Source organism: Vanellus vanellus (assembly GCF_965231255.1).
Source record: "Vanellus vanellus genome assembly, chromosome: 23".
Taxonomy (NCBI): domain Eukaryota; kingdom Metazoa; phylum Chordata; class Aves; order Charadriiformes; family Charadriidae; genus Vanellus; species Vanellus vanellus.
The window spans coordinates 3,760,429-3,782,819 of NC_138928.1; the positions used below are offsets into that span (position 1 = coordinate 3,760,429).

General features: G+C 61.2%; 2 protein-coding genes across 2 annotated transcripts in view; one reads left to right on the forward strand and one right to left on the reverse strand.

The window, feature by feature from the left end:
* The window catches only part of OARD1 (O-acyl-ADP-ribose deacylase 1), a 357,380-nt gene that overhangs the window by 261,187 nt on the left and 73,802 nt on the right, over positions 1 to 22,391 (reverse strand). The window lies entirely within an intron of this gene.
* On the forward strand, positions 13,942 to 21,672 carry MDFI (MyoD family inhibitor; the record flags this gene model as incomplete). Its single annotated transcript, XM_082494596.1, has 4 exons — positions 13,942 to 13,996; positions 16,093 to 16,335; positions 20,493 to 20,747; positions 21,142 to 21,672. The coding sequence occupies 4 exons, from the start codon at positions 13,942 to 13,944 to the stop codon at positions 21,396 to 21,398; spliced, it is 810 nt and encodes a 269-aa protein (XP_082350722.1). The 3' UTR covers positions 21,399 to 21,672.

Genomic DNA, 22,391 nt, shown 5'->3' on the forward strand with positions numbered 1-22,391 from the left:
ACCTTTTTCTGTGGACAATGCTCTTGTCAGCACTCTGGGTACTTGGCATCGCTGAGCAAATTGAGAGAGACCTCACCAGGCTCGTTCGCACCTTCGTGCTCACCTCCATCCCCGCAGCTTTCCAGGACGGGGATGGGGCTGGAGCCCCCACTGGACCATCACACGCAGAGTCCAGCAGCCCCGCAGCGAGGGAGGGCGTTGGGAGCTGGTCGTCACTGTTGGGTGACAGCGATGCGAAGCAGCATAAAGGTTTTTTTTTCCAGGGACCTTCATGGGAGAGCGGCAGCGGGGCCGGCTGAGCCGCTCGCCCCGCCGGATGCTGCCGGTGACGGATGCTGCCGGTGACGTGCTTGACCCGTCCCTGCAACGCAGCGTGCTAAGGAGAGGTCGGGGAAGGTTGGGCCCCGGCTGCCCTCGGCTTGCGCTTGCCAAATTTCGCCTCCTGCTCCTGAATGAACGTGGGATGCGGCAGGAGAGAAACCCCAATGGGAGGAGGCAGCAAGGAGGTGGCGGGGGGACGGCGGAGGAGGGCTAAACTCAGGGTTAAGGCAGCAGAAAGCAGGCCCGCCGTCAGCCATCATCCTCCGGCACTGAGATGGGATCCATCCTGCCCAGGCTCGCAGGGAGGGGACAGAGCCCCGGGGCACCGGGAGCAGGTACAGGGGCAGCATTTTGCCTTACAGCAAAGGGATACGGGTGGTGGAAGAAAGGAGGGCGCAGACTTGTTTTAGCAAGGTCGGATCCTGCCTTTGGCTTTGGTGTAATCCCTTTTGTTTCGAGGGGGAGCGGTGCTGCACCTCTGAGGCTGGGGCTGTCCCCGGTCGAGGTGCGGGAGGCTCGGCGGGACGGCAACACCGCGGCCCCAGTGTTGCTTTGGGTAAAGCCCTGCTGCTCTCCGACCCCCCAAAAACCCTGCAAAGCACTTCCCTGCGTGGCACCGCTCCTGCCGTGCCCGGGTGACTGCCAGCCCTGGGGTGCGCAGGGGGAGATCCTGCGCCACCAAAGTCGTGACTCAGCTTCCCAAGTACTCTTGAATTATTTGGGGGTTTTGGGTGGTTTATCAGCCCGAGCTGTAAGCACAGAGGAGAAGTGCTGCTCGTGGCCTGAGCCGAGCACGTGGCACCCGGGTTCCCGGCTCCGTCCTCCCCCCGGCAGAGCATCACCCACCCGGGCAGCCGCCCTCCTCCTTCCCCACGGTTCAAGGCAACCCCAGGGCTGCTGGCTCCTTCTTGCATCAAACACCTTTGTCCGGTGGGGCCACGGCCCCCAGGGCTGCCCAGGAGGAGCCAGGGTGCGTCCGCAGGCTCCCGGGTGCCTGAGCAGGTAAACAGGGAGGAATGTGCGGCGGCAGCGCGTGGGGCTGGCGTGTTCCCGGCGTGACTCACAGACACTGCCTCAGAGGCCGGCGATGCCGGCACACCCCGCGGCCCCGCTCGCCGTCACCAGCACGGCCGGCTCTGCGCTTGGACGCTGCTTTTAACGAACCCTCGTGGAAAGCTGGCTGGGTCCCGCTGGGGCTGCGGCCAGCGGAGCGGTGGCAGGTGAAGGAAATGATCCAGCCGCTGGCTCCTGGCGAGGTGACCCACGCCAGGGTGCCCCCCCCCAGGGATGGGGCATCACGGTGTCAATCGATGCTTCACCCTCAGTAACAATGCGGCACTGAGAGAGGCTCTCTGCGGCAGGACCGCTGCAGCCAGGAAGGAGGGTGCACGGCGCTGCACCCCACTCTGCGCCCTGTGCTGTGCCCCGTGCTGCTCCCCACGCACCCACCGCTGCCCAGGCAAAGGAGCACACGGGGCTCTGTCTGTGTCAGGGTCCGTGTTTTCCATGATGAGTGGGAGAGTAGGGTGGGCAGGATGGTGCTGGCTGGCTCTCGGCAGCAGGATTTTAGGGCTGTTACAGGGTGCTGGCAAGAATGCTCCTCCTGGAAGAATTGTTTAAAAGGCACAAACTGTAGTGGCACATTGGCTTTAAAACAGACCGATTCTTGAGGTCGTGCATGACCCTCTCCATCTCCCTGGCTTCAGGCTGGAGCTTTCAGAAGGGTCCCAAGCACACGTCCCGCTTCGTGCCCCAGGCTGCCTCATTTCCCCCTCCCGACACGTTTCCTTTACATGTGGCCGCAGCGGTGACGTCTCAGCGCCTTCCCCTTATCCCTCGCCACGCTAAATTCTCCACCAGAGCGTAGGAGACAGCCCCAATGGCCACAGGAGTATGGCATCACCAGGCAGGAAAGAAGCAGGACACGGGGAGTCACCCAGGGCTGTCCCATGGATTCAGCCCTGCTCTGGGAACCCGGAGCCATAGCTCTGGATTGCAAAATCGAGTTGTCACCCAGACCCCTGGCGTGTCCGGGAAGTGGTGACCGAGGGACGTGGTGGCTCATGGTGACCCACTGGCCGCACGCTGCTGGGGAGAACAGCCCCCCGTGCTGCCGGCTGGTTCAGCTCCAGGCTCAGGCTGGCGGCAGCGTGGCTCCAGCCGAGCTCCGCAGCGATTGCAGCCTCTTTTTGTACATTTTGCAGTTCTGGGCTTTTTAAAGGCAGGAAAACACAGTGGTGTTATTAAAAAAAAAAAAAGGCAAAACAAAAACTTTGAAAATATGCCATCGGATCCTGCATGAAGCTCCACACAAGGATGAATCCTCATGGGGACCCTGCAGGGACACAGCGCCGGAGCAAATGTCAGTGATGTTCATTGATGAGCAAATGTTCCCCCCACATTGGGCCACTCGGGAAGTGCAGATACTGCTCGAAACCTTGGTTTCACGCTGCCGCTCCCCGGGGCTGATGACAGCAGTGACGCTGCCACCTCTGATCCCAGCACCTCCAGGCATCACCCAGAGGAGCTGAACCAGTTGGGGAAACTGAGGCAGGGAGGGGTGTGGGAGGCAGAGGCTTTCCCCAGGACGTGCCAGCAGAGGCAGGAACAAAAGCACCCTCTTTGCTTCCCCGTCCAGGCGAGGAGTGGGCACACTGGGGCGCCCACCCGAGGGTCCCACGCACGGCTGGGCGGTGGGACTTTCCCACCCCCACTATTTCCCCCACATCCCCCCGGTTTTCGAAGGGGGGTGGGGGGTGGGTGGAGTGGAAAACCCACCACTGAGCCGAAAGCGCAGCAAAGCTGAGAAATCCCAATTTCGAGGCTGGCCCTGGGAGCCAAGCAACCTCTGCCTGCCCCTGCGCCTCTCCTCTCCCCTCCCCGGCTCCGCTCCAGCCCCCGAAAGAAACTTTTCCTCCCCCTCCTGCTCCGCCGAGCGCCGGCGGACGCGGGTGGTTGTTTGTTTGTTCTCGCAGCCCTTTTTTTTTTTTTTTTTAACGAATTGGGGGGAAAAAAAAAAAAGAAAAAAAAAAAAAACCACAACAGCTAACCAACCCAAACCCAACCCCGCGCCCCGGACCGCCTCATTACCGGAGCGGCGGGGCCGGGAGGCGGCGGGGCTGGGGGATGCGCGGCGGCGGGGGCGGGCGCGGGGCTGAGCCGAGGCGCGGCGGTCCCAGGTGAGCCCCGGGGTTGGGGGGGGGACCGGGACGGGACCGGGGCGGCGGGGGCCGGCGGTGGCCCGCAGTGAGCCCTCTGTCCCCGCCGCAGCCGCCCCTCTCCGATGTCCCAGGCCAGCAGCCACCGGCCGAGCCGCCCGGAGCCCCGCCGAGCCGAGCCGGCCCCGCCGCCAGGTACGAGGGGCTGCTGCCCCCCGGGGGGGGCTGCACGGCTGGGGAGGGGGTGTGCATGGGGGGGGTGGGGGGAGTGTGTGATGTGTGTGCACGGCTGGGGGTGATATTGGGGGGGGGGTGCATGGGGGGGGGGTGCGCGGCTAGGGGAGGGGGGGTTGTATGGGGGGGGGTCTGGAGGGTGGGAATGTGGGTGCGCGGCTAGGGGAGGGGGGGTGGACGCGGCTGGGGGTGTTTTGGGGGAGTTGGAATGCGTGTGCAGGGCTGGGGGGGGTGGGAGTGTGTACACAGCTGGGGGTGTTTTGGGGGGGGGAATGTGTGCAGGGCTGGGGGGGGTGTACACGGCTGGGGGTGTCTGGGGGGAGCAATGTGTGTGCACAGCTCTAGGGGTGCGTGTGCCACTTGGCCAGGGGGTGTGCGGCTGGGGCATATATGTGTGTGTGTGTGTGTATATATATATATGTGTGTGTGTGCACAGCTGGGGAGTGTGCACAGCTGGAGGGGGGGTGTGTTGGTGCAACGTTGGTCTGGAGGGCTGTGTGGCTGGGGGAATGTATATATGTGAGTGTGTGTGTGCACGGCTGGGGGTGCCCCACGGGGGGTGCGTGTGCATTGCTGGGGACGGGGGAGTGTGTGTGTGTGTGGCTGGCAGGGCTGGGGGTGGATGGCAGGGGATGCATGGTTGGACGGGTGTGTGTGTGTGTGTGTGTGTGTGCGCGTGCACGGCTGGGGGGTGTATGGTGGAGTGTGTGGATGGTGGGGGGGTGGATGCTTGGGGGGGGTGTGCGTGGCTGTGTGTGTGTGTGGCTGAGGAGGTCCCTGAGTGTGGGTCCAGGAGGGCCTTAGTGTGTGTGGTTGTGTACAACTGGGGGTGTGTTTGTGCCCCTGACATGTGTGCGTGTGTGCATGCATGTGTGCGTATGCATGTGTGCGTGTGCCTGGCGCGGTGCGAGCGCAGCTGATGCAGCCCAGCCCGGGGGGAGTTCGCAGCACAAACTTTGCAGCAGTTTCTGTAACTCGGCCAAGCGCCCGGAGCAGCCGGGGCGCGGGGCCGGCGCAAGCTCAAGGGGTTAAAACCACCCCCCAACCACCCCCGAGGGATGGGGGTACGGGGCTGGGGGCTGTTCTGCTGCCCGGAGGGGGGGCTGGGGGGGGGTGCTGGGGGTTGTGGGGCCCCTTCCCCACCCTGCAGCGATTCCCCTGGGGTTCCTGGGCGGGATGCAGGGGGGCAGGATCAGGCCGTGGAGAAGAGGATGGAAAAGTTTTGGGGATCCTCACTTTTTCCATGGGGCAAAGCTGAGCCCCCCCCCCCAAGTTGTGCGGGCAGCGTGGTGGCTCTGCCTGGGTTGTGAGGACCTGCGCCAGTGTCCCATGGTGATCGGTCCCCGCCGAGATTGACGTGTGTAAACTGCATTAAAAGTCCTGAAGTGAGAGAAAAAATGCCGGAGCAGGAAGCTGATGGCGAGAGGTGAAACACCCCGTTGCCTGTGCTGTCAGACCAGACACAAAAGGGGCCAAATCCACCCCGGGACCAGCTCCCCGCGGGCTCCGAAGGCGGCTGCGGGGCAGCGGGCTGAGCGGGTGGGAGCTGTGCCGCGGGAGCACCGGGCACGGCGATGCACAGAAACCGAGCTTAGCGCAGCTGGATCTCTCCCCTTGTTGGCTTTGGCCCGGAACGTCGCTGGGCCCAAGTTTCGGAGAATACATCCTCTTGTTCTCTTCCCCCCGGCTTTTCCAGCTGGATGCTGCAGGCTCCGCTTCCCGGCTGAACTCGTACGCTGCTTTGTGCTGCAGCCGCGTCCCGGGGCCATGGCAGCTGCAGGGGCCGTGCAGAGCTTATTTCTCTGGATTTCCTTCCATTCCCATTCCTTCCTGGGTGGGAAATGGTGAATGCACAGACCTAGTGCAAAAAAAAAAAAAAAAAAAAAAAAAAAAAAGAGCTTTTGCAAGGGACCGTGGCACCAGCCTGGTTTCGGAGGAGCGCTGTGCCGTAAGATCAAGCATGGGTTATTTTAAAAAATAGTTTAGAAATGGGTTAAATGCGTCGTAAAAAACGGCCTTGCAGTTTTTCCGCGTTCCCAGCCGCCGGCCGCACAGGAGAGGAGTGTAGGTAGAGCATGGTTCGGCCTCCCAGTTGTACTGGTGTCCCGAGCAGGAGCGGTGGGAGCCGCCCGAGGGGTCTGGGAGCCTGGGGGCACCCGTGAGCGCCCCGTGTGGTGTGCCCAGGGTGGAGGGGGGTCACCTCCACCCCAAACCGGCCCCTAACCCACCCTCCTCCCCCCCAGCTCCTCCCAGAGGGGAGTGTGGACCCGGGGTGGGTGAACCCGAGCAGAACTGGACCAAATTTGCCTCCTTTAGACCCCCCTTTCGCAGCGTGCAAAGCTGGGGAGGCGCAAGGAGGTCCCCGGGACGCCCTGGATTTCCATCTGCCTGCGCTCCCGGGGCCAAAATTCACGCCGAGAGAATATCCCAGCCCGGTCTCGGAGGGCAGCTTTCCGGTTGCGTGTCTGGAGCTTGGAATTCTTGCTCACATCACTTCTTTCTTCTTTCTCTCTGGGGTTTTTTTTTTGGTGGGCGATGAATGGACAGGGTCCGGTTTTGTCTTTCATGCTTGTTTGGCCTCGTGATGTTTCGGTGCAGAGCCATTATCGCTTGGGCAGCGGCCAGGGGCTCTGTCACGCACCACGGAGCCTGGGAATTTTAGGTCGAGTCCCCTTCCGATGCTTTGCGAATCAGACCGGCTAATTTGGCAACGCCGAGCCTGTGAAATCAATGGGGAAACGGAGGGGCCGGAGTGGTTTGGCCCAAGTGAGCGTGTCATGGGCAGGGTCGGGTTGGCGTTGCCACGCGTGGTCCTATTTCCCAGCCTGAGACGAAGCCCGTTTCCTGGAATTTGTTTCTCGACATCTCTGGAGATGGGCCCGGTGCCATCGCAGCCTCCTCCTGTCCGGGGCTGGGGGGGGACCAAACCGAACCCTTGAAATAGCCCCGAGTAGTTTGCAGAGGAGCCTCAGAGAGGAGAGGCAGTTCTCTGCCTGTGCGGAGCGCGTGGGGTATAATTATTTTTCGGAGGAATTAACAGAAAACAGGAGAAAAACAGAAGGCCCTTTGGCTGATGGGATTATTTTCGTCCTTCCTTCCCTTCACGGGGAGGAAGAGGAGGGGGAACAGGGCCAGCGGGAGAAAGGCTTTCCTTATGGGAGGCAAACAGATGTAGAGATGCTGGAGGCAAATCTGTCCCCAGAAGAAAAACCTTTCCCCCGGGCTTGACTCCGCTCGCTCCCACCTCCCTTCTTTCCCTTCCCAGCAAGACATCATCTGCTGCGTGTCCCCCCCTCTGTGTCCCCCCCTCTGTGTCCCCCCCTCTGTGTCCCCCCCCTCGGCCGCAGGCGCCGGCAGCTCTGTGGCTCTTTGCTCGGAGCCGGGCAGGGACGGGACGCTCACACGCACTTTTTATTTTTCCCTTTAATTCTTTCTGCCTGTTCCCAAAGAGTTTGCCCCGAGGTGGAACAGGAGGCGGAAAGCTGTTGCGTGCTGCAGCCCCAACAAGGCAACCTTCGGAGCGGCGAGCCCCAAATACCGGGGTCCATCCCCCTATCTGAGGGTGCTGCCACCCCGCTGGGGGTCCTGAGCACCCATGGGTGCCCCGAGCAGGGGCGGCAGGGCGGGAATCAGCGCCACCATCACTCGGGTACCCATTACTGGGACTCTGTCCCAGTCCCCCCTGGGGGGGGCAGAAACAAAGACAGCCCCCTCCAAGGTCAAAATAAAAGGGTCTTTGCTTGTCTCAGCGCTGATTTAAATGCAACTGGTTGCAGATTTGCGTGCCCACATCCTGTAAGTGCAAAAGACCCTCCCCCCCCCAAAAAAAAGCCCTAAAAGAAACAAATTATTTTTTTTCTACTCCTGATAATGACTTTTTGCACCAAAAGATTCATTTCTGTTTTCCTTCAGAGTTTCTTGTCTGCTCGTGAAAATGCTTGACTTCTTTTTTTCTTTTCTTTGAACAACAACAAAACTCCAGGAAAAAAAAAAAAACCAAAAAAAAACAAACAAAAAACAACCTACCCAAAAAGGCAGATTTCTGGCTTTTTTCAAACGTTTCTGGTTTTGAGCAAAAACAAAGCAGGGCCTTCGGGGCTGTGCCGCTTGCCACCCCAGCGTCCCCGGCCCGCTCCAGCTCCTAATTGAATTTCCTTGGAAAGCGCCTGCTCGAGTCTTATTAGTTGCAGAAACCCAAACTGTCCTCTGGGCCTTTTCTGTAGTTTTTCTGATTTTTTCCCAGAGCTCCGCCTCGCTCGGGCTGTGCCCTGCGCGGCCTCCAGCGGGACAGGCGCCGGCAGCGTCCCCGGGGCTGCGGGCTTTGGTGCGGGATGGAGCCACGTCGGTCGCTCCCGGTGCAGCCACTTCCCATGTCCGCCCCCCCCCCCCCCCCTCCCCGGGTGCTGTGCTTGGGTTGTACTGGTGGAAATGGGCTGTTGCGTAGCAGCAGGGATGGGGTAATGGGGTGGGGTTTTGCCCCAAATCCCAATCTTCAGGCTTAGCCCACTGCAAGTGCGTGCACGTGCGCTTTCACCCGTCTCCGTCTGATCTTCAGCCGGGATTTGGCAGCCTCGCTGGACTTGGTGTTTGATTTGGGGGAAGGTTCCCCCTATCGCTCCGGTGCCATCCCGTTCTTTCCACCGGCGCATCCCCGGCTCTGGGACGGGATGGATCAGGCAGTAGCTTTGGGAACCGCTTTCACCCCAGCCCCATCCTCTTTCGGGGTGCTCCCCGTGGCTGCGCAGGAGGCTGCCCGCGCCGCCTCCTTCCCCCGGTGCGGGCGGCCGTGCCCGGGGCAGGATGATGCTCGCCCGGTTCGGCCGCTTTCGGCGCCAGGGCTGGGCGGCCGGCACGGCGTGTTCCCCGCAGCGGCTGCGCCTTCGCATCGTGAGGAAGCGGGTCGACTTGCTGGCTCCAGCAGCAATTACTCACTCCACCCGAATGCCTTCATCACTGGCCGGCCTCGCCGCCTTCCTTCGGCGGGCGGCCGCGCCGCTGCCCCGCACCTCTGCAGAAGAGCTTGTTTTCCCCTCGCCCCGTTCAGCTGCAGCTCCTCCGAAGCTGTTTTGGGGTTCTGTGCTTAGAAGAAAGCCCAAGCTAGCGAGCGCGCACGCCAGCGGGAAGCTGAGCGCCAGGACTGCAGAGTTTTGGGCTCCGTCGCCATCGGACGTTGCATCGGGCGAATCCCTTTTACGTGCCTCAGTTTCCCCCGTCGGGCTGAGCAGCGATAAAGCTCCGTTTCGCGACAGCTCAGAGCTGCAGCTGCGCTAATGTAAAATACGTGGAGATCGGGTAATGTATGATGGGCACCGGCTTAAAACCGTAGGCTGGGCAGATCTCAGGATGAAAGGTGCCGCATAAGTGCAAATTATTATTCTTGTTAATAATGATGTCCACCAGCTCACATTTATCTGCTCTTCAATTAAATTTTTTTAAGGACTCTTAGCAGGTTAGAAAGACACAAATTTTCCCTGGCAGAACCTGTGCTGGTTTGACCCCGTAAGGTTACACAATTACTGTACTGGCATGGTCCTTAATTAGACTCTCCATAATTTTCCCCGGCACAGCCGTGTGGCTCCTTGCTCTGTAATTCCCAGAATCTCCTTGGATCTGATAGGCATCGTGTTAGCTGCTTTCCAGGCTCCAAGGATAATTGCTTGTCTTTAAGGACACCCAGGATGTGGCGGGACCTTCTCCTGCATCCTTCTTTTATGTCCTTCTGGCCAGCGCAGGGGTTTATCCCGCACCGGGCGGTGCTGAGCCGGCACGGCGCTCCTCAGAGTCGATGCACATTGACTCCATGCCAGGCTGCACCTTTGACTCTTTGGTTTTTTCCCCATCGTTTTTCTCCGCTCCTCGGCCCCGCAGTGCGTTCGGGATGTTACGCGTTGCTCTTCAGTTTAGGCAGAGCCCAGGCCTGACGCTGGGAGATGGGCTGGTCTGGCCTTGGGGAGGGGGGGGGCAGAGACATGGTCCTGCCGGGTCTGGTTTGTGTCCTGGGACAAGTTGCGTTGTCCCACGTCTCCAGTTTAGGCTGAGATCGCTTCTTCCCTCGCACCTGTAGCTGCAGTCCTGAATGCTGCCTTAAATATACGTTAAATATATTCTTACTGCGTAAGGAATAGTTTCTCACCAGCGCTGCGGTGACAGAGGTGCATACTTCTTGCGGTGATTTTATTTCTTATCTTCCCTGAACCCCCTTTTCGAGGGTTATCCCCCCCACCCGGGTGTCCTCGCTCGCGGGTAGGGTTGGTTTGTGCCTCCTTTGCAGGAGCCGGTTGGGCCGACGAGGACCTTTAGGTGACGGGATTTGTAGGGACACCTTGGCACGGGGTCTGCGCCCCAAACCCGGAGTCGGGGTTTTGTCGCCGAAGGACCTTTCAGCCGAGGGCGAGCGCCGAACACGGACAGACTGGAGAGAGGCCGGTCCTGGCCTGTCTGGGCAGCCTGAAATTCCTCTCTTCCTACCCACCCAACGGCTATAAATAACAAATAATAACAACTCCCAGGCTGGCAAGCTATTTGGGGTTTTGTGGGGTTTTAGGTTTTTTTTTGCTTTGTTTTGCTTTTTTGCATTTAGGAAGTAACTTTTCATAGAAACCAATATTATTTTTTTTTTTTTTTTGGACCGGATTCTTCATTGTCCCAGAACTGAGCTGTTTATCCAAAGCATTGCCCAGGTGAGCAGAGAGACACTGCAGCGACCGCTTTCCGGGAGGGAAGCAAAGCTGGGCTGGATGTGTCCCAGGCATGCTCAGGAGCTCTGGGTATTTTTCCTCCTTCCCCTCCCGCCCTCCTTTTCCTTTCCCTGAATATCATAGAATCTGAAAATGCTTTAGCGCATTAATTTCAGACTGAATGTAAATAAGCCATTTGGATTTTTCCCAGTTGAGCAAACTTTCAAACCAGAATTTTGCTTTCCTCTCCTCCAGCCTGGCTCACGGGATTGGAAGGATTTGCTTCAGTGCTGTCTCTTCTGCACTTGAAACCACTTAATCAAGCTCCAAAATATCCCTTGACTGGGTCAGACAGGCACCTGATTGGGCCGGGCAGCGTGGACGGGAAAACCAGGAGAGATTACACGCTCATTTTATCTGCATAAAACAGATTAGAAAGCTCCCAAACTAAACATTGCTGCAAGGTAGCGTGTTGTTAATGGCAAATGCCTCGTTAGACTGTCTCTGTTTGTGTCTCCATCCAACATTATCTCGTCCCTGACCAGCCATTCCTGCGGGATTGCAGGGAGAGAGAAAGAGGGACGGGAGACTCCTGAGCATCTCCGTGTCGGCAGGAGTCGCGACCCACAGCATTAGATTTGGATGCTCTTCGGGTCCCGAATAGCTCCGGTGTGGATCCAGACGCGTCGAGACCCTTCTCCCTTCCCTTTTGCCATGGCTTGACACCACCTAAACCAAACGCGCTGCCCGCCAGCGAGGGGGGATTCGCTCCTGAGCTCCCCGGTCCAAGCCTGGCGTTAGCGGCTCTGCCTTGGAGACGGTTTTCTCTCCCGTGCGCTGCCCGTGGCTGGCGCGCAGCCAGGCGTGGGGCAGCGGTGATGGGCGCGCGCCGCGCCGGTGAGGTGTCCATCCATCTCCTGCCGTCAGATTCCTTCCTCTTTAGCCAAAAGCACTTGGATAGAAGAGGGGCAGATAAATCGGAGCTCGCCAGCGGCCAGGCATATCGTCTGTGGCGTGAAGGTACAGCTCAGGAAAGCTGAGCAGGAGCCACGGGGAAACCGGGGGTGGGTTTGACCCCAAAGCGTGGCTCCAGCTTCGTGTCTTCCCACACTCCAGGCCTTCCCAGTTGGGGGTCTGGGCGCCACAACCGGCTGCAGAGCAGGAAACCCACAGGTCCCTGTGAGCCGTGAGAGGCTGCGGCCGTGCTGTCTGCGGTGCGGCTCTTGTTTGTGCCGCCGGAGAAGCTCTGCCCCATCCGGGCTCGGCTCAGCTGCGGAGACGCTGCAGTTCCCTTTTGTTTGTCCAACTTTTCGGGGATGGGGTAGCCCAGTCCTGCAGACTCATCAGGAATTAAGCGTGCCTCTCACTCAAAGCACAAATGTTTTTTTCCCCTAATCAGGACAACATCTGGTCGTTGCCCCCAAAGCTCCTGCAGACACTGGTGATACAAACTGGGTCCTTCCCGCAGCCAGTGCTCCCAGAGGGACATTTTGTACACTTGACTTTGCGGGAGTATTGCGAGATACGTGGTTAAAGCCTGTGAAACCTTACAGCTTCTTTATATCTTCCCTCTCCTCCCCGCTTTTTTTCTCAAATCTTGTGGTGCTTCGTGGACTTTGGAGCTCAGTGATGTCTTGGGGTATTTGTGGCGGGTGGATTTGGACTTCGTAAAGGGGGAGAACAGTGAGAAAACCTGACCCGTGCACATCTCCTGGGCTTGGCAATCAGGAGGCAAAGAAAGTAGCTCCACGTCTATCAGCTTTCTAATCTGTTGTACCTTACGGCAGCGCTGTGATTTGTTGAAGCCTGGCTTATTATTTTTAAATGCCGCATTATCTCTGTTCTCATAAACAAAACGTGTGAGTCTCTCTCCCTGTACCACGTTACCTTCATTTCTCTCTTACGTTTCACAAAAGGTGGTGCAGAATGGGGCAGCGGAGACGTGGACTCTCATCCCGGGGTGTTTCTCCACCGCGTGATGGGTGTTTGCCCCGGCCGGGAAGGGACTGGGGGTGCAGCGGGGAAGGGGATGGATGGCCCGTCCCGAGGACCGGCTCTCCTTAGGGCTTCATCTGCGGTTTGCCCGGGCTTGTGATTGCTTTTAAACTTGGCAGATTTAGGTCAAGCTGGGTCTTGTTCTGGCAGCAGCGGGGCAATAGCAGGGGAGGGAAGGAGCCGGTCCCTGCCCGGGTGGCAGCGGGGACAGAGGACCCCCAGGGGAGGGCTTCACCTGGCTGGGGACCCCCGCCAGACCCCGGTGATGGGGGGATGGAGCTGCTCCTCCCCGCGCCTCTGTCCCCGCTCCCTCTCTGCTCAGCTTAGCGTGGTTTGGGGAGCAGGAACCCCTCTCGCGGGGGCTTTGTACCCCAAAGCGAGTGTTTGGGGGAGCGATGGGGGCACACAGCCAAGGGGGCAGGGGACCCCTGCAGAGCCCCACGTGCCATGCGTGTGCCCGTGCCGGTCTGTACGAGCAGAGCAGTGTGAGCACCCCTGCGAGCAGGGGATGGGGATGGGGGGGGGGGGGTTTAAAGGAGGAGGGGGCAGCTGCGGGACAAGCCTGTGCCCCAGCAGCTGTGCCAGTGCTGGGGTCTGTCTGTCTGTCTCTCCCTGTGCCTTTCAGGGTGATGCTTCTTCCGTGGGTGCCTTTGGCCAGGTTTGGTTGGGAGCTGCTGTGCTCGTGCGTGCCCGGGGCATGAGCATGTCCCTGTGCGGTCCCACTGCGTGTCCCCATGAGTTCCCACTGCATAGAATCACAGCATCCCAGACTGGTGAGGGCTGGAAGGGCCCTCTGGAGCTCCCCCAGTGCCACCCCCCGCCAGAGCAGGGGCACCTCCAGCAGTGGCACAGGACACCTCCAGGCGGGTTTGGAATGGCTCTGGAGGGGGAGACTCCCCCCCTCTCTGGGCAGCTGTGCCAGTGCTCTGCCGCCCGCACAGGAGAGAAGTCCCTCCTCGGGTTGAGATGGAATGTCCTATGGTCAAGTTTGTGCCCATTCCCTCTTGTCCTGTCACTGGGCACCACTGACAAAAGACTGTTCCCACCCCCCGGCATCCTCCCTTGAAGGATTGATCAGCTTTGATAAGATCTTGCAAGTATTGATAAGGTGTCCCCCTGGGTCGGAAGGTGCCTGGGAAGTGGCCAGACCCAGCGAACCCGCAGTGCAGGCAGGGAGCTGTGGGGCAGGAGCCTGTTTGGGGCAGGGTTTGTGCTGAGCCCACGCGTGTCCAGCTGCCCCCCAGCCCTGCCCCGGGGTCAGGCTGCGACCACGATGGCAGACACAGCCCTTCTCCGTCTCGCTCCCGGGGGACGCCGGGCACTTGGGGGTCAGCGCCGTCCGTACGCTCCACACGGATGTGCAGCAACAGGGAAGCGAGGCTGTATGAGGCAGGGAAGGACCGGCTTACCCCAATTTCTCTCCTGTCTATTTTTGTCTCTCCTCTGGCCAGCTTGTTCCAGTGGGAGTTAATTTAATTGCCATTTTCCTCCCCGCATCGCTGTGGTTGTGTGTGAGACCTCTTGCTGTGCAGGGTAATTATATGGGTGAAGCGGACATGGGCAAAAAAGAACCTTGTCTCAACAGGCAGCGGAGCGGCACGCTCGCCGTCCGTATGGCCCAGTGCCGCTGCTTTCTTGCAGAGCTCAGGGTCTCAACAGACCGTCCTCGTCCTCAGCCCCTCGGGAACGGGCACAGAGCAGGCAGGAGATGTGACGGAGGCAGCCGTGGCAGAGGCAGGGATCAGCTGGAGCTCTCCCTGTGCCCAGAGCAGCTCCCGACCCCTCTCCCGCTGCAGCACTTGATTTTCCAACTCTTTTTCCCGGTGTAAATCACTCGCTGCAGAGGAGAGAGTAAAGCGGGGGATCTGGAGATGATGGGGCTGCTCTGGGCACGGGTCTTTGCTGTTGATTTTTAAGGCCTGAGCACACTTGGGAATCTCATAGCAGAAACCAGAGCATCTCCCCGGCTATGCCAATGCCCGGTGGCTCGGGCCCCTTCTCGGGGACCACGCCGGAGCTGCGCCCTCGGTGCTCTGCACTGGGCACCTCTGACTCAGGGCTTCGTCCAGAGCTCCCCAGCCATCAGGGTTTTCACGTCTGGCTTTAACAGGCTTTTTAGATCAGGCACTGACTGAACGCCGCAGGTCTGACTCAGGCCGGTCCAGGTTGGGACATGACAGAGGATGCGGATGCAGCAACACGTGGTTATTATTCACCTGTACACCACACCTATGCCTGTGCGCAAACACCTATAGGTGGATGACAGCCTGCTCTCTTCTCCTCTCTGTTGTGCCCTGGGCTTTCACAGGGGCACGGGAATGAGTTTTCTCCTTTCTGGGGCTCGCATACTCCCACTCCACTTGGGATTCGGAGCCAACGGTGCTGTGCAAAATTCAGCTGGAGCTGCTGAATTTCCCTTGGTTGAGCCCCCAAATCACCCTGCCTGCAGGAGCATCCTGCTGTGAGCAGGGCTTTGTGTCGGGATGAACTTTCCTTCCCAGCAAACCCCGTTTCACAGGAGCTCCCGTACCCCAGGCTGGGTCAGCATCCTCGGGAGGGTGGAGAGGATGTTCCTGTGGGGAAACTGAGGCAGGAGGATGCGTGTGTCCCCACGCAGAGCTGGGAGCTGAGCGAGCGCCGCTCCAGGCTGGTCGCAGCCCCTCTGCCGTGTGTCCAGGCTCCTGCTGACCCCGGAGCACGGATGCTGCCCTCCACCTCCCTTGTAGGGCCTCTTGTTATAGTCCCTATAATTATACGTGTGAGGTCTGCTTGCCTTCCTCCCCGGCTCCTGCTTGTAGGACTTCTTGTTATATTGAGTATAATGAAGTGTCCGAGGTCTCTCTCCCCCCGACCCGCCCTTGCCTGCCTGCGTGTAGGACCTCTTGTTATAGCCAGGGAAATTATAGGTCTTTGGTCTCCCTCCCTTCGCCCAAGCTGTAATTTAGTTTTATATAAAGTGCGGTCCAGCCCCTGTTGTGCAAGCGGTTGCTATTCCAGGTTCTGGGGAGAGGGCTGGAGTGGCGAGGAGGGGGCTCGCAGTGGGTGGGGGAGCGTAGCATCGCACTGAGCACCATCCGTGTCCCCCCCCTGACGCCCCACCATGGGGGGGCAGCTGGCCCCCAGCCCGCAGTGCTGGCTCTGCGGGAGCTGGTTATGCCTTCTCCTCACTGGGTTTCTGCAAGGGGGAGTGTGGCGTTGGGGTTTATCCCCACAGGGAATAACACGGCTCTTATTTTGGGTTTCGCGTGCCCCATGGAGGGGGTCCCGCAGGGGCTGCTCCTGTCCCAGAGCAGGCAGGAACGCGCGGGGAGGTGGCAGCCAGCTCCGGCAGGGAAGACAGTGGCCCTTTCATGGGAAGGGGGGATGAAAAATCCAGCTTGAACCGCTGAGTGTAACCAGATCGCCTGGCTTTTTAGAGAAGGAATGTGGGACCTTGGGAGGGTTTTTGGGAGGGTGCTGCCAAACCGCTGGCGTTGCAGCAGGGGGGATGCAGCCCCAGTGCCCATCCCCGGCAGCCCCAAATCCCTCACCATGCTCCAGCCCTTCCCCCAGTTGTGTACCCTGGGCTGCAGAAGGATCAGGGGCGGTTGGATTTGGCTCATGCCCGAAATCTGAGTCCCAAAGCACTCCCCGGTGCCGTTTGCCACGGCTGGGGCTGTGCCGCGGGTCGCTGTGGGTTTGGGTGAGCGGGGGAGCTCTGCCCACAGCTCGGTGCACCCCGGGGGTGCTCAGCTCCAGCCCCGTTTCTCTTGCAGAGGTGGGTGAGCCCTCGCGCCCTTCGCCGAGGCAGACGCCAGCGGCACCCTCGGCAGAGCCCCCGCCGGCCCCCCGCCCCGCTGCCGGCCCCGCGGCGCCGAAGAAGGAGAAACCTCTGGAAGACGATGAATCCCAAAAAGTCCTGACGAAGGGCCCCCGTGCCGAGCTCGCAGGCGCTCCCGAAGCTGTGACATGTGAGTGTTTTTCCCCCGCGGTGCCACGTGCAGGTCCGGACACCTCCGGGTGCCCGTGCTTTGGGGCTGCCGCTGTCTGATCAGTAACAGGGCTCGTTAGAAAGGTGGGTAGTCATGGTGGGAAGCCGTCTCCTCCTCACTCCGCTCTTCCCCACATCAAAGCAAAAGGCTTTAACTGAGCGTGAGTCACCGGGAGCTGGGGAAGGTGAAGGGCGGCATCCAGCAGCGCCGGGATGCCTCTCGCTGCCCTCGTCCTTGGGACCCTCTGGAGGCAGAGGGGAAGGGGGACGGCGGCTAGGGGAGCTCTCGGTCGTGCTGGGGTCCTACTGGGATGCTGTGGTGGGAAGAGGGACCGGCCCGTGGGGGAAGGAGCCGGCGGCTGGGATGGAGCATCCCCCAAAGCCACAGCGGGAGAGAGGAGACCCTCCCCCCGGGCAGGACGGGTCACAGCCGCAGGAGGGGAGTGCAACGGCTGTTTGCTGGAGCAAAGGGAGATGCTTCCCCTTGGGACGGCTCTTGCCTTGGCGTATCCAGGGCAAGGGTGAGGCTGGTGCAAAGCCTGAACGAGCAGGGGATGGGACGGGCTGTCTGCACCGAGGATCTGGTTTTACTGGAGGCAGTGGTGAAGCCAAGCAGCACCTCCCCATTTCTGCTGCCGCAGACCTGCCGGTCCCCCCCCGCCGTGAGAAAAAGCGGGGTGGGGTAGGAGCAGAGGTGGGGGCTGGGGTGCCCTTGCTCCGTTTCCCACCGCAGGGGTGGGAGAGGTGAGCTGGGAGAGGTGGGAGACCTGGGGCCAGGCTCTCCTGGGGTCATGCCGTCCATCCTTTCCCTGGCCCCCAGCCTGGATCTGAGGGTTTTGCTCCCAGGCTGCCCCTTACGCGGGCGGCCATTCCCCTTTTGTTGGATGCGAGCGCGCAGCTTTCCCTTCCAAGGGGCGTAAAGTGGATGGATGCTTCCCAACGGGGAGAGAGGGAGGGTGGGAATGAGGTTGCAAACTTCGACGAGCGGGCAGGCGGGGTGGGAAGAGGCTGGAGGGTGGGAGGTGGGGAGGGGGGGGGGGAAACAGCAAAATGACGGCGTACGTGGAGCGAGGAGAGCGCACGTTTCCTCAACCAGAGCTCGAGCAAAGCATCTGGGAGCTGGGCCGGCTGCCCGCAAGACATTCTGCACCTCTGAGTCACGCTCGCAGCCTGCTGCACCCTGCATGGCGCGGCCCCGCGCAGCCCCCTCCCCAGCCCACCTCCCCCGGGGGCAGCCGCCCCGCGGGCCCCGAGGCTGGGAGGAGCGCGGCCGCCCGCATCCGGGCTCGCCTGGGTGCTGGGTGCAGGGACCACCCCCCCCCTTCCTTCCCTTCTCCTCCCCAAGAAACGGGGTGCAGCTCCCTGCGGAGCATCGCCTCCGGCATCCCTGGCTTTGCAGCCCGCTCCCCGCTGCTGCTGTTATGGGGGGTTGGGGGGGATCATCATCGCTTGGGAGGGGGGCAAATTTCCCGCTCTCGGTGGTGCCTGGGGAGCTTCCCCATGGGAAGGTGAAGGGGGGTGATGCCCCTTTGATGGTGGCATTTTCGAGCCAGCCTGGCACATGCGAGGTGAGGAGGGAGGAGGCAGCGAGGGGCTGTCGGGTGTAGGGTCGTGTCCTTCGCCAGCGGTGCCAGGATCAGCTGCCCCGAGGCTCGGTCGGACCCTGCCAGGCTTCCGAAATAAGTCGGTCTTCTGGTAATTGGGGAGCAACCGAAGCGGGGATTGTGGGTTTGGGGCTCTGGGTATTGAGTTTCAGCCGAGCAGAGGATCTGCTCAGGCAGCCCCAATGCGCTGGTTTGGCCAAGCCCGGTTAGTGGCTCGGGAAAACGACCTTCGGCAGAGCTGGTGGCCGGGGGGGTCACAGCGGAGCGAGCACCACTGCGCTCTTGGCATCTGTCCGCTGAGCCTCGGTGATGCTGCCACGGGGGAACCTGAGCTGAGCCAGCACCGCGGCTGTGCCGGTGACACCGCGGCTGTGCCGGTGACACCGCGGCTGTGCCGGTGACACCGTGGCTGTGCCGGTGACACCGTGGCTGTGCCGGTGACACTGTGGCTGTGCCGGGGACACCGCGGCTGTGCCAGGGACACCGCGGCTGTGCTGGGGACACCACAGCTGGAGGGAGCGTTATCTCGGGTGTGAAACACAACATGAGTGTCCAAGAGGTGTTTAAATCGTTGAAGAGCTGGAGGCCAGTGCTTTCCCCCAAAACCCTGGTTTCCCACCCTGGTGCTGGGGGCCATCGGGTGGGCTGGTCCCCCCCCACTCCTGCCCTGACACCCACGTTAGGGAATTTTATACATCGCTCCCCCCTCAGCCCCAGGTTGAAGATGTCTGTTTTAGAAGAGCTTTGGGCTCCTGTGAGTTGAAGGCTCTCCTGAAAAATGGAGGCTATTTTTCCTGACTTAGAGGGGGGGGATTGCTGGCTGCCTCTCCCTGCCACTCGCTGGAGCCGGAGCGTGATTTTGATTTACAAACAGTTTAATCTGAGGAATGCAGCGAAATGGGGAAAGCCAAAGCGAGCGCGCTGCACGCCGCTGCAAACCCCTGGAGGAACCCAGCGCTCGAAGCTGCAGAGTATTTGCCGCCGTCGGACACTGCCGGGGGACACCGTGGTCACCCGCCAGCTCGGTGCCACTGGGTGCCGGCTCAGTGCCACTGGGTGCCGGCTCAGTGCATGCACTTGGGTGGAGGGCACTGGAGAAGGGTGCATGGGAAGCCGACATCCCAGGAGGATTGTGAGGGTTTTGGTGGGGAACACACATATCCTATTTTATCCAAGACCTGTTTTCCATTTCTCCTTTCTGCCCTTCTCCCACCCCTCCTGCTTCCAGCCCGTTCTTCCCGCTCAGCTCCAGTTATTTTAAGTTCCTTTCCCAGCGCACGTCAAAGACGCAGCGTTTCACCCAAGCACCTGCTTAAACCTTCCTCCGCGGTCTGAGCCTGAGCGGAGCCGGGCACTGGGTCCATGCACTTGTGTTTTTTTAACCTCCATCTATTTTATTTTCGCCGGTGAGGGCGGGTGCAGGACAGGGACCGCCTGTGCCCCCTCCACCCCGTGGGTCCCCCCGCACAGAAAGCAGCTCCTGTTCCCCGGCAGCTGGAGGTGCCTTTGCCCTCGAGCCTCTCGCTTGAATCATCCCTTGTTTACTGCCGCGGGAGAGGGAAATCAAAGTTTGGCCAACGCACCGTCAGGCGGGATTTTATTTGTGGCTTCGATGGGTGTTGTTGCAAGGGGGGATGGATGCTCGACCCCCCCTCCCCTGTGCTGGGTTCCCAGTCCTCTCCCCCACCGCAGAAGGACGGCGGCGTGGGGACGCGGTGCCGGGCAGGAGCGAAGGGCTGAGCCGTGCCGCTGGCTCTGGCACCGTCCCGGTGGGGCGCGGGGCCGCCGGCCTCTCTCACGGCTGCAGCGCGCGGGGGCTGGAGGGAGGCGCAGACAGAGCAGCTATTTATTTTCCTCCTCCTGCAGAAAAGTTCAGCCAGAGGCTGGGGAGCCCTTTAATTAAGCGGCCAATTCGTGCGGTCCTGGGGAGATGAGCAGCCCAGCTCTCCAGTGGCACTTCCATCTTCTCCGGCTTTATAGGGGTTGATGGGAGATGGGGACCGCCTGGAGCTCCGTCTGGCAGTGCCGTGCCCTGGGCTGGCGGGACGGTGGCTCATGGAATGGTGGCTCTCAGCTGGAAGCAGCCACAAGCTTTTCTCTTCCCCACGTGGCAGGAGGCGAGCGTGCTTTCCCGTCTCTCTGCACCCGCTCCGGGTCAGCCCCAGTGGCTTTGTCCCTCCTGCCTGTGCCAGCAGTGCCGGGACCCCGGGAGACCTCCTCCTCCATGTCCTTTGCTGAGTTTTGGCAGTTGTGGCACGTTCTTCACGACAAGTCTTTATCTCTTGCTCTTTTTTCGTCCCTTCCTCTCTCTGGAGCCACTGTCTCCTTCCCTCCAGCCATCTCTTCTTCTGCATCTCCATCCTCTTGGACCATGCATCTCTTAGCATCGCTTCTTCCCAGCCACGAGGCCACCCCGTGTCCAGCTGGGCACCAAGTTCCCGCAGTGGCAAGGGCCCGGGCAGGTGTTTCTCCCCCGGCGGAGCGCTGCAGGGAGGGTTTGGGGGGGTTAACGTGCTGTTCTCCCCCCCCCCAGGCCAGCCCCAGGTGCGAGCAGCCCCGCACCCCCCCAGCCCCTGCACCCACCTGCTGCAGAACGGCGCCGGGCGGGGGCCCGATCCTGGCGGTGCCAACGGGGAGGCAGGGAACGGGGTCTTCCGCCCCCTCCCCAGCACCCAGAAGCCTCACCGAAAGCTGCAATCGCACCACTCCATCAACAGCCAGAGCAGCAAGAAGAGCAAGGGCAGCTCCAAGTCGGCCTCTTCCCACATCCCTATTGAGGCGCAAGAAGGTACCGGCTCTCCCCGGGGGGGGTTCCCTTTCCAACCACTCTCCTCCAGCCCCGCATCCCTTGGGGGTCTCTCGGGTAGCATCCTTCCAGCCCACTGGGACCCCAGGACCTGGCTGCCAGCCGAGTTCTCCCCCCCAGCATCCTTCTAGAGGGTGGGTGCTGAGCGGGGTCATCTCATCTCCTCCAAAATTGGTCTCTCCTGAGGGCTGGACATGTCCCAGCCAGCTGGGCACGTCCCTGGGTGTTGAGAGAGGTCCCTGGTTCCCGATCCCTCTTCCCTTCCCTTCCTGAGGGAGGATTTCCACCCTTACGGGGCTGAGCATCCATCGGCCGGGTGCTGTCTCGCCCAGCCGGGCCCGTGCCCCCTGCCCACTCTCCGGCCGTTCCTCCGCAGACTGCTGCGTCCACTGCATCCTCTCCTGCCTCTTCTGCGAGTTCCTGACCCTCTGCAACATCGTGCTGGACTGCGCCACCTGCGGCTCCTGCACCTCCGAGGACTCCTGCATCTGCTGCTGCTGCTGCAACTCGGGCGAGTGCGCGGACTGCGACCTGCCCTGCGACATGGACTGCGGCATCATCGACGCTTGCTGCGAGTCGGCCGACTGCCTGGAGATCTGCATGGAGTGCTGCGGGCTCTGCTTCTCCTCCTGAGGGGCCGCACTCGGCTGGGGAGGGGGGCACCAGGAGTGGGTACCCCCCGCCCCCAGGCTCTCCCGCAGCGGCCGAGGGTCCGGCTGGTCCCTGAGCCGGTGCAAAACGCCGAAAGACGCAAGCCTGGCGAAGGAGAGCGATATCCCCCCGTTGCAAACTCATCCTCGGAGCCGGTGAGCCGGGCTCGGGTCCTGCCTGGGGAAGGGTGAACCCGTAGGGGCTGCGGGGGCTTCGGGGACGGCCGGCATCCCATCACGCTCTACCTCTTCCCCGCACCGGGCCGGTTCGCCGAGGACCGCGGGAGCCTCCTGCCACCTGAGCCGAGAGCAGGAGCGCCTGTCCCGCACCCCACAGAGCCCGCGGGTGCCACCTCGGGGTCCCCGCGTTGGGGACAGCCACTGCCACCACCAGGGCTGCCCCAGGACAGTGCTGTGGTTTACACAGGAGTGGCACAGAGCATCCTTTCCCCGCCGGGACACCTCCGAGGCTGGGCGCAGCACAGAGCCTTGTTCCCTGCCGGAGACAGGGGAGATGCCGAAGCCTTTAGCCGGGCTGCGGGGTCCTGTGCTGCGGGATGCATCCTGTCAGCCCCTTCCCCTCCTCGGTGCTGAGATTGGCAGCCAAGTGCAATACACACAGCCTGTCCCCATCCCTGCCATGCCGGCCGGGAAGAAGCTTTTCCCTGCAGCGGGGTTGCAGCCGGGGGCCGGGGCAGCCGTCCGGGCTGGGGGAGAGCCCGGGGCTGTACCAAACTGTTACCGACCCTGTGTGAGTCTGAGGGGGGGACGGGGGGACGGTGGGGCAGAGTGGCTCTGTTGGTGCCAAATGACCCCCAGCAGTTGTTGGCCCCATCCCGCCACCCCGGGGACAGGGCACGTGGCGGGGAGAGGGTGGAAAAGGCCCCGTTGAAGGGCTGGGGAGACGGGGAGGGAAGTGTCACAGTATTTTATTTTTTTGTCCCTTTCGTTTGTTACTGTAAATAAAGGTCTTTCT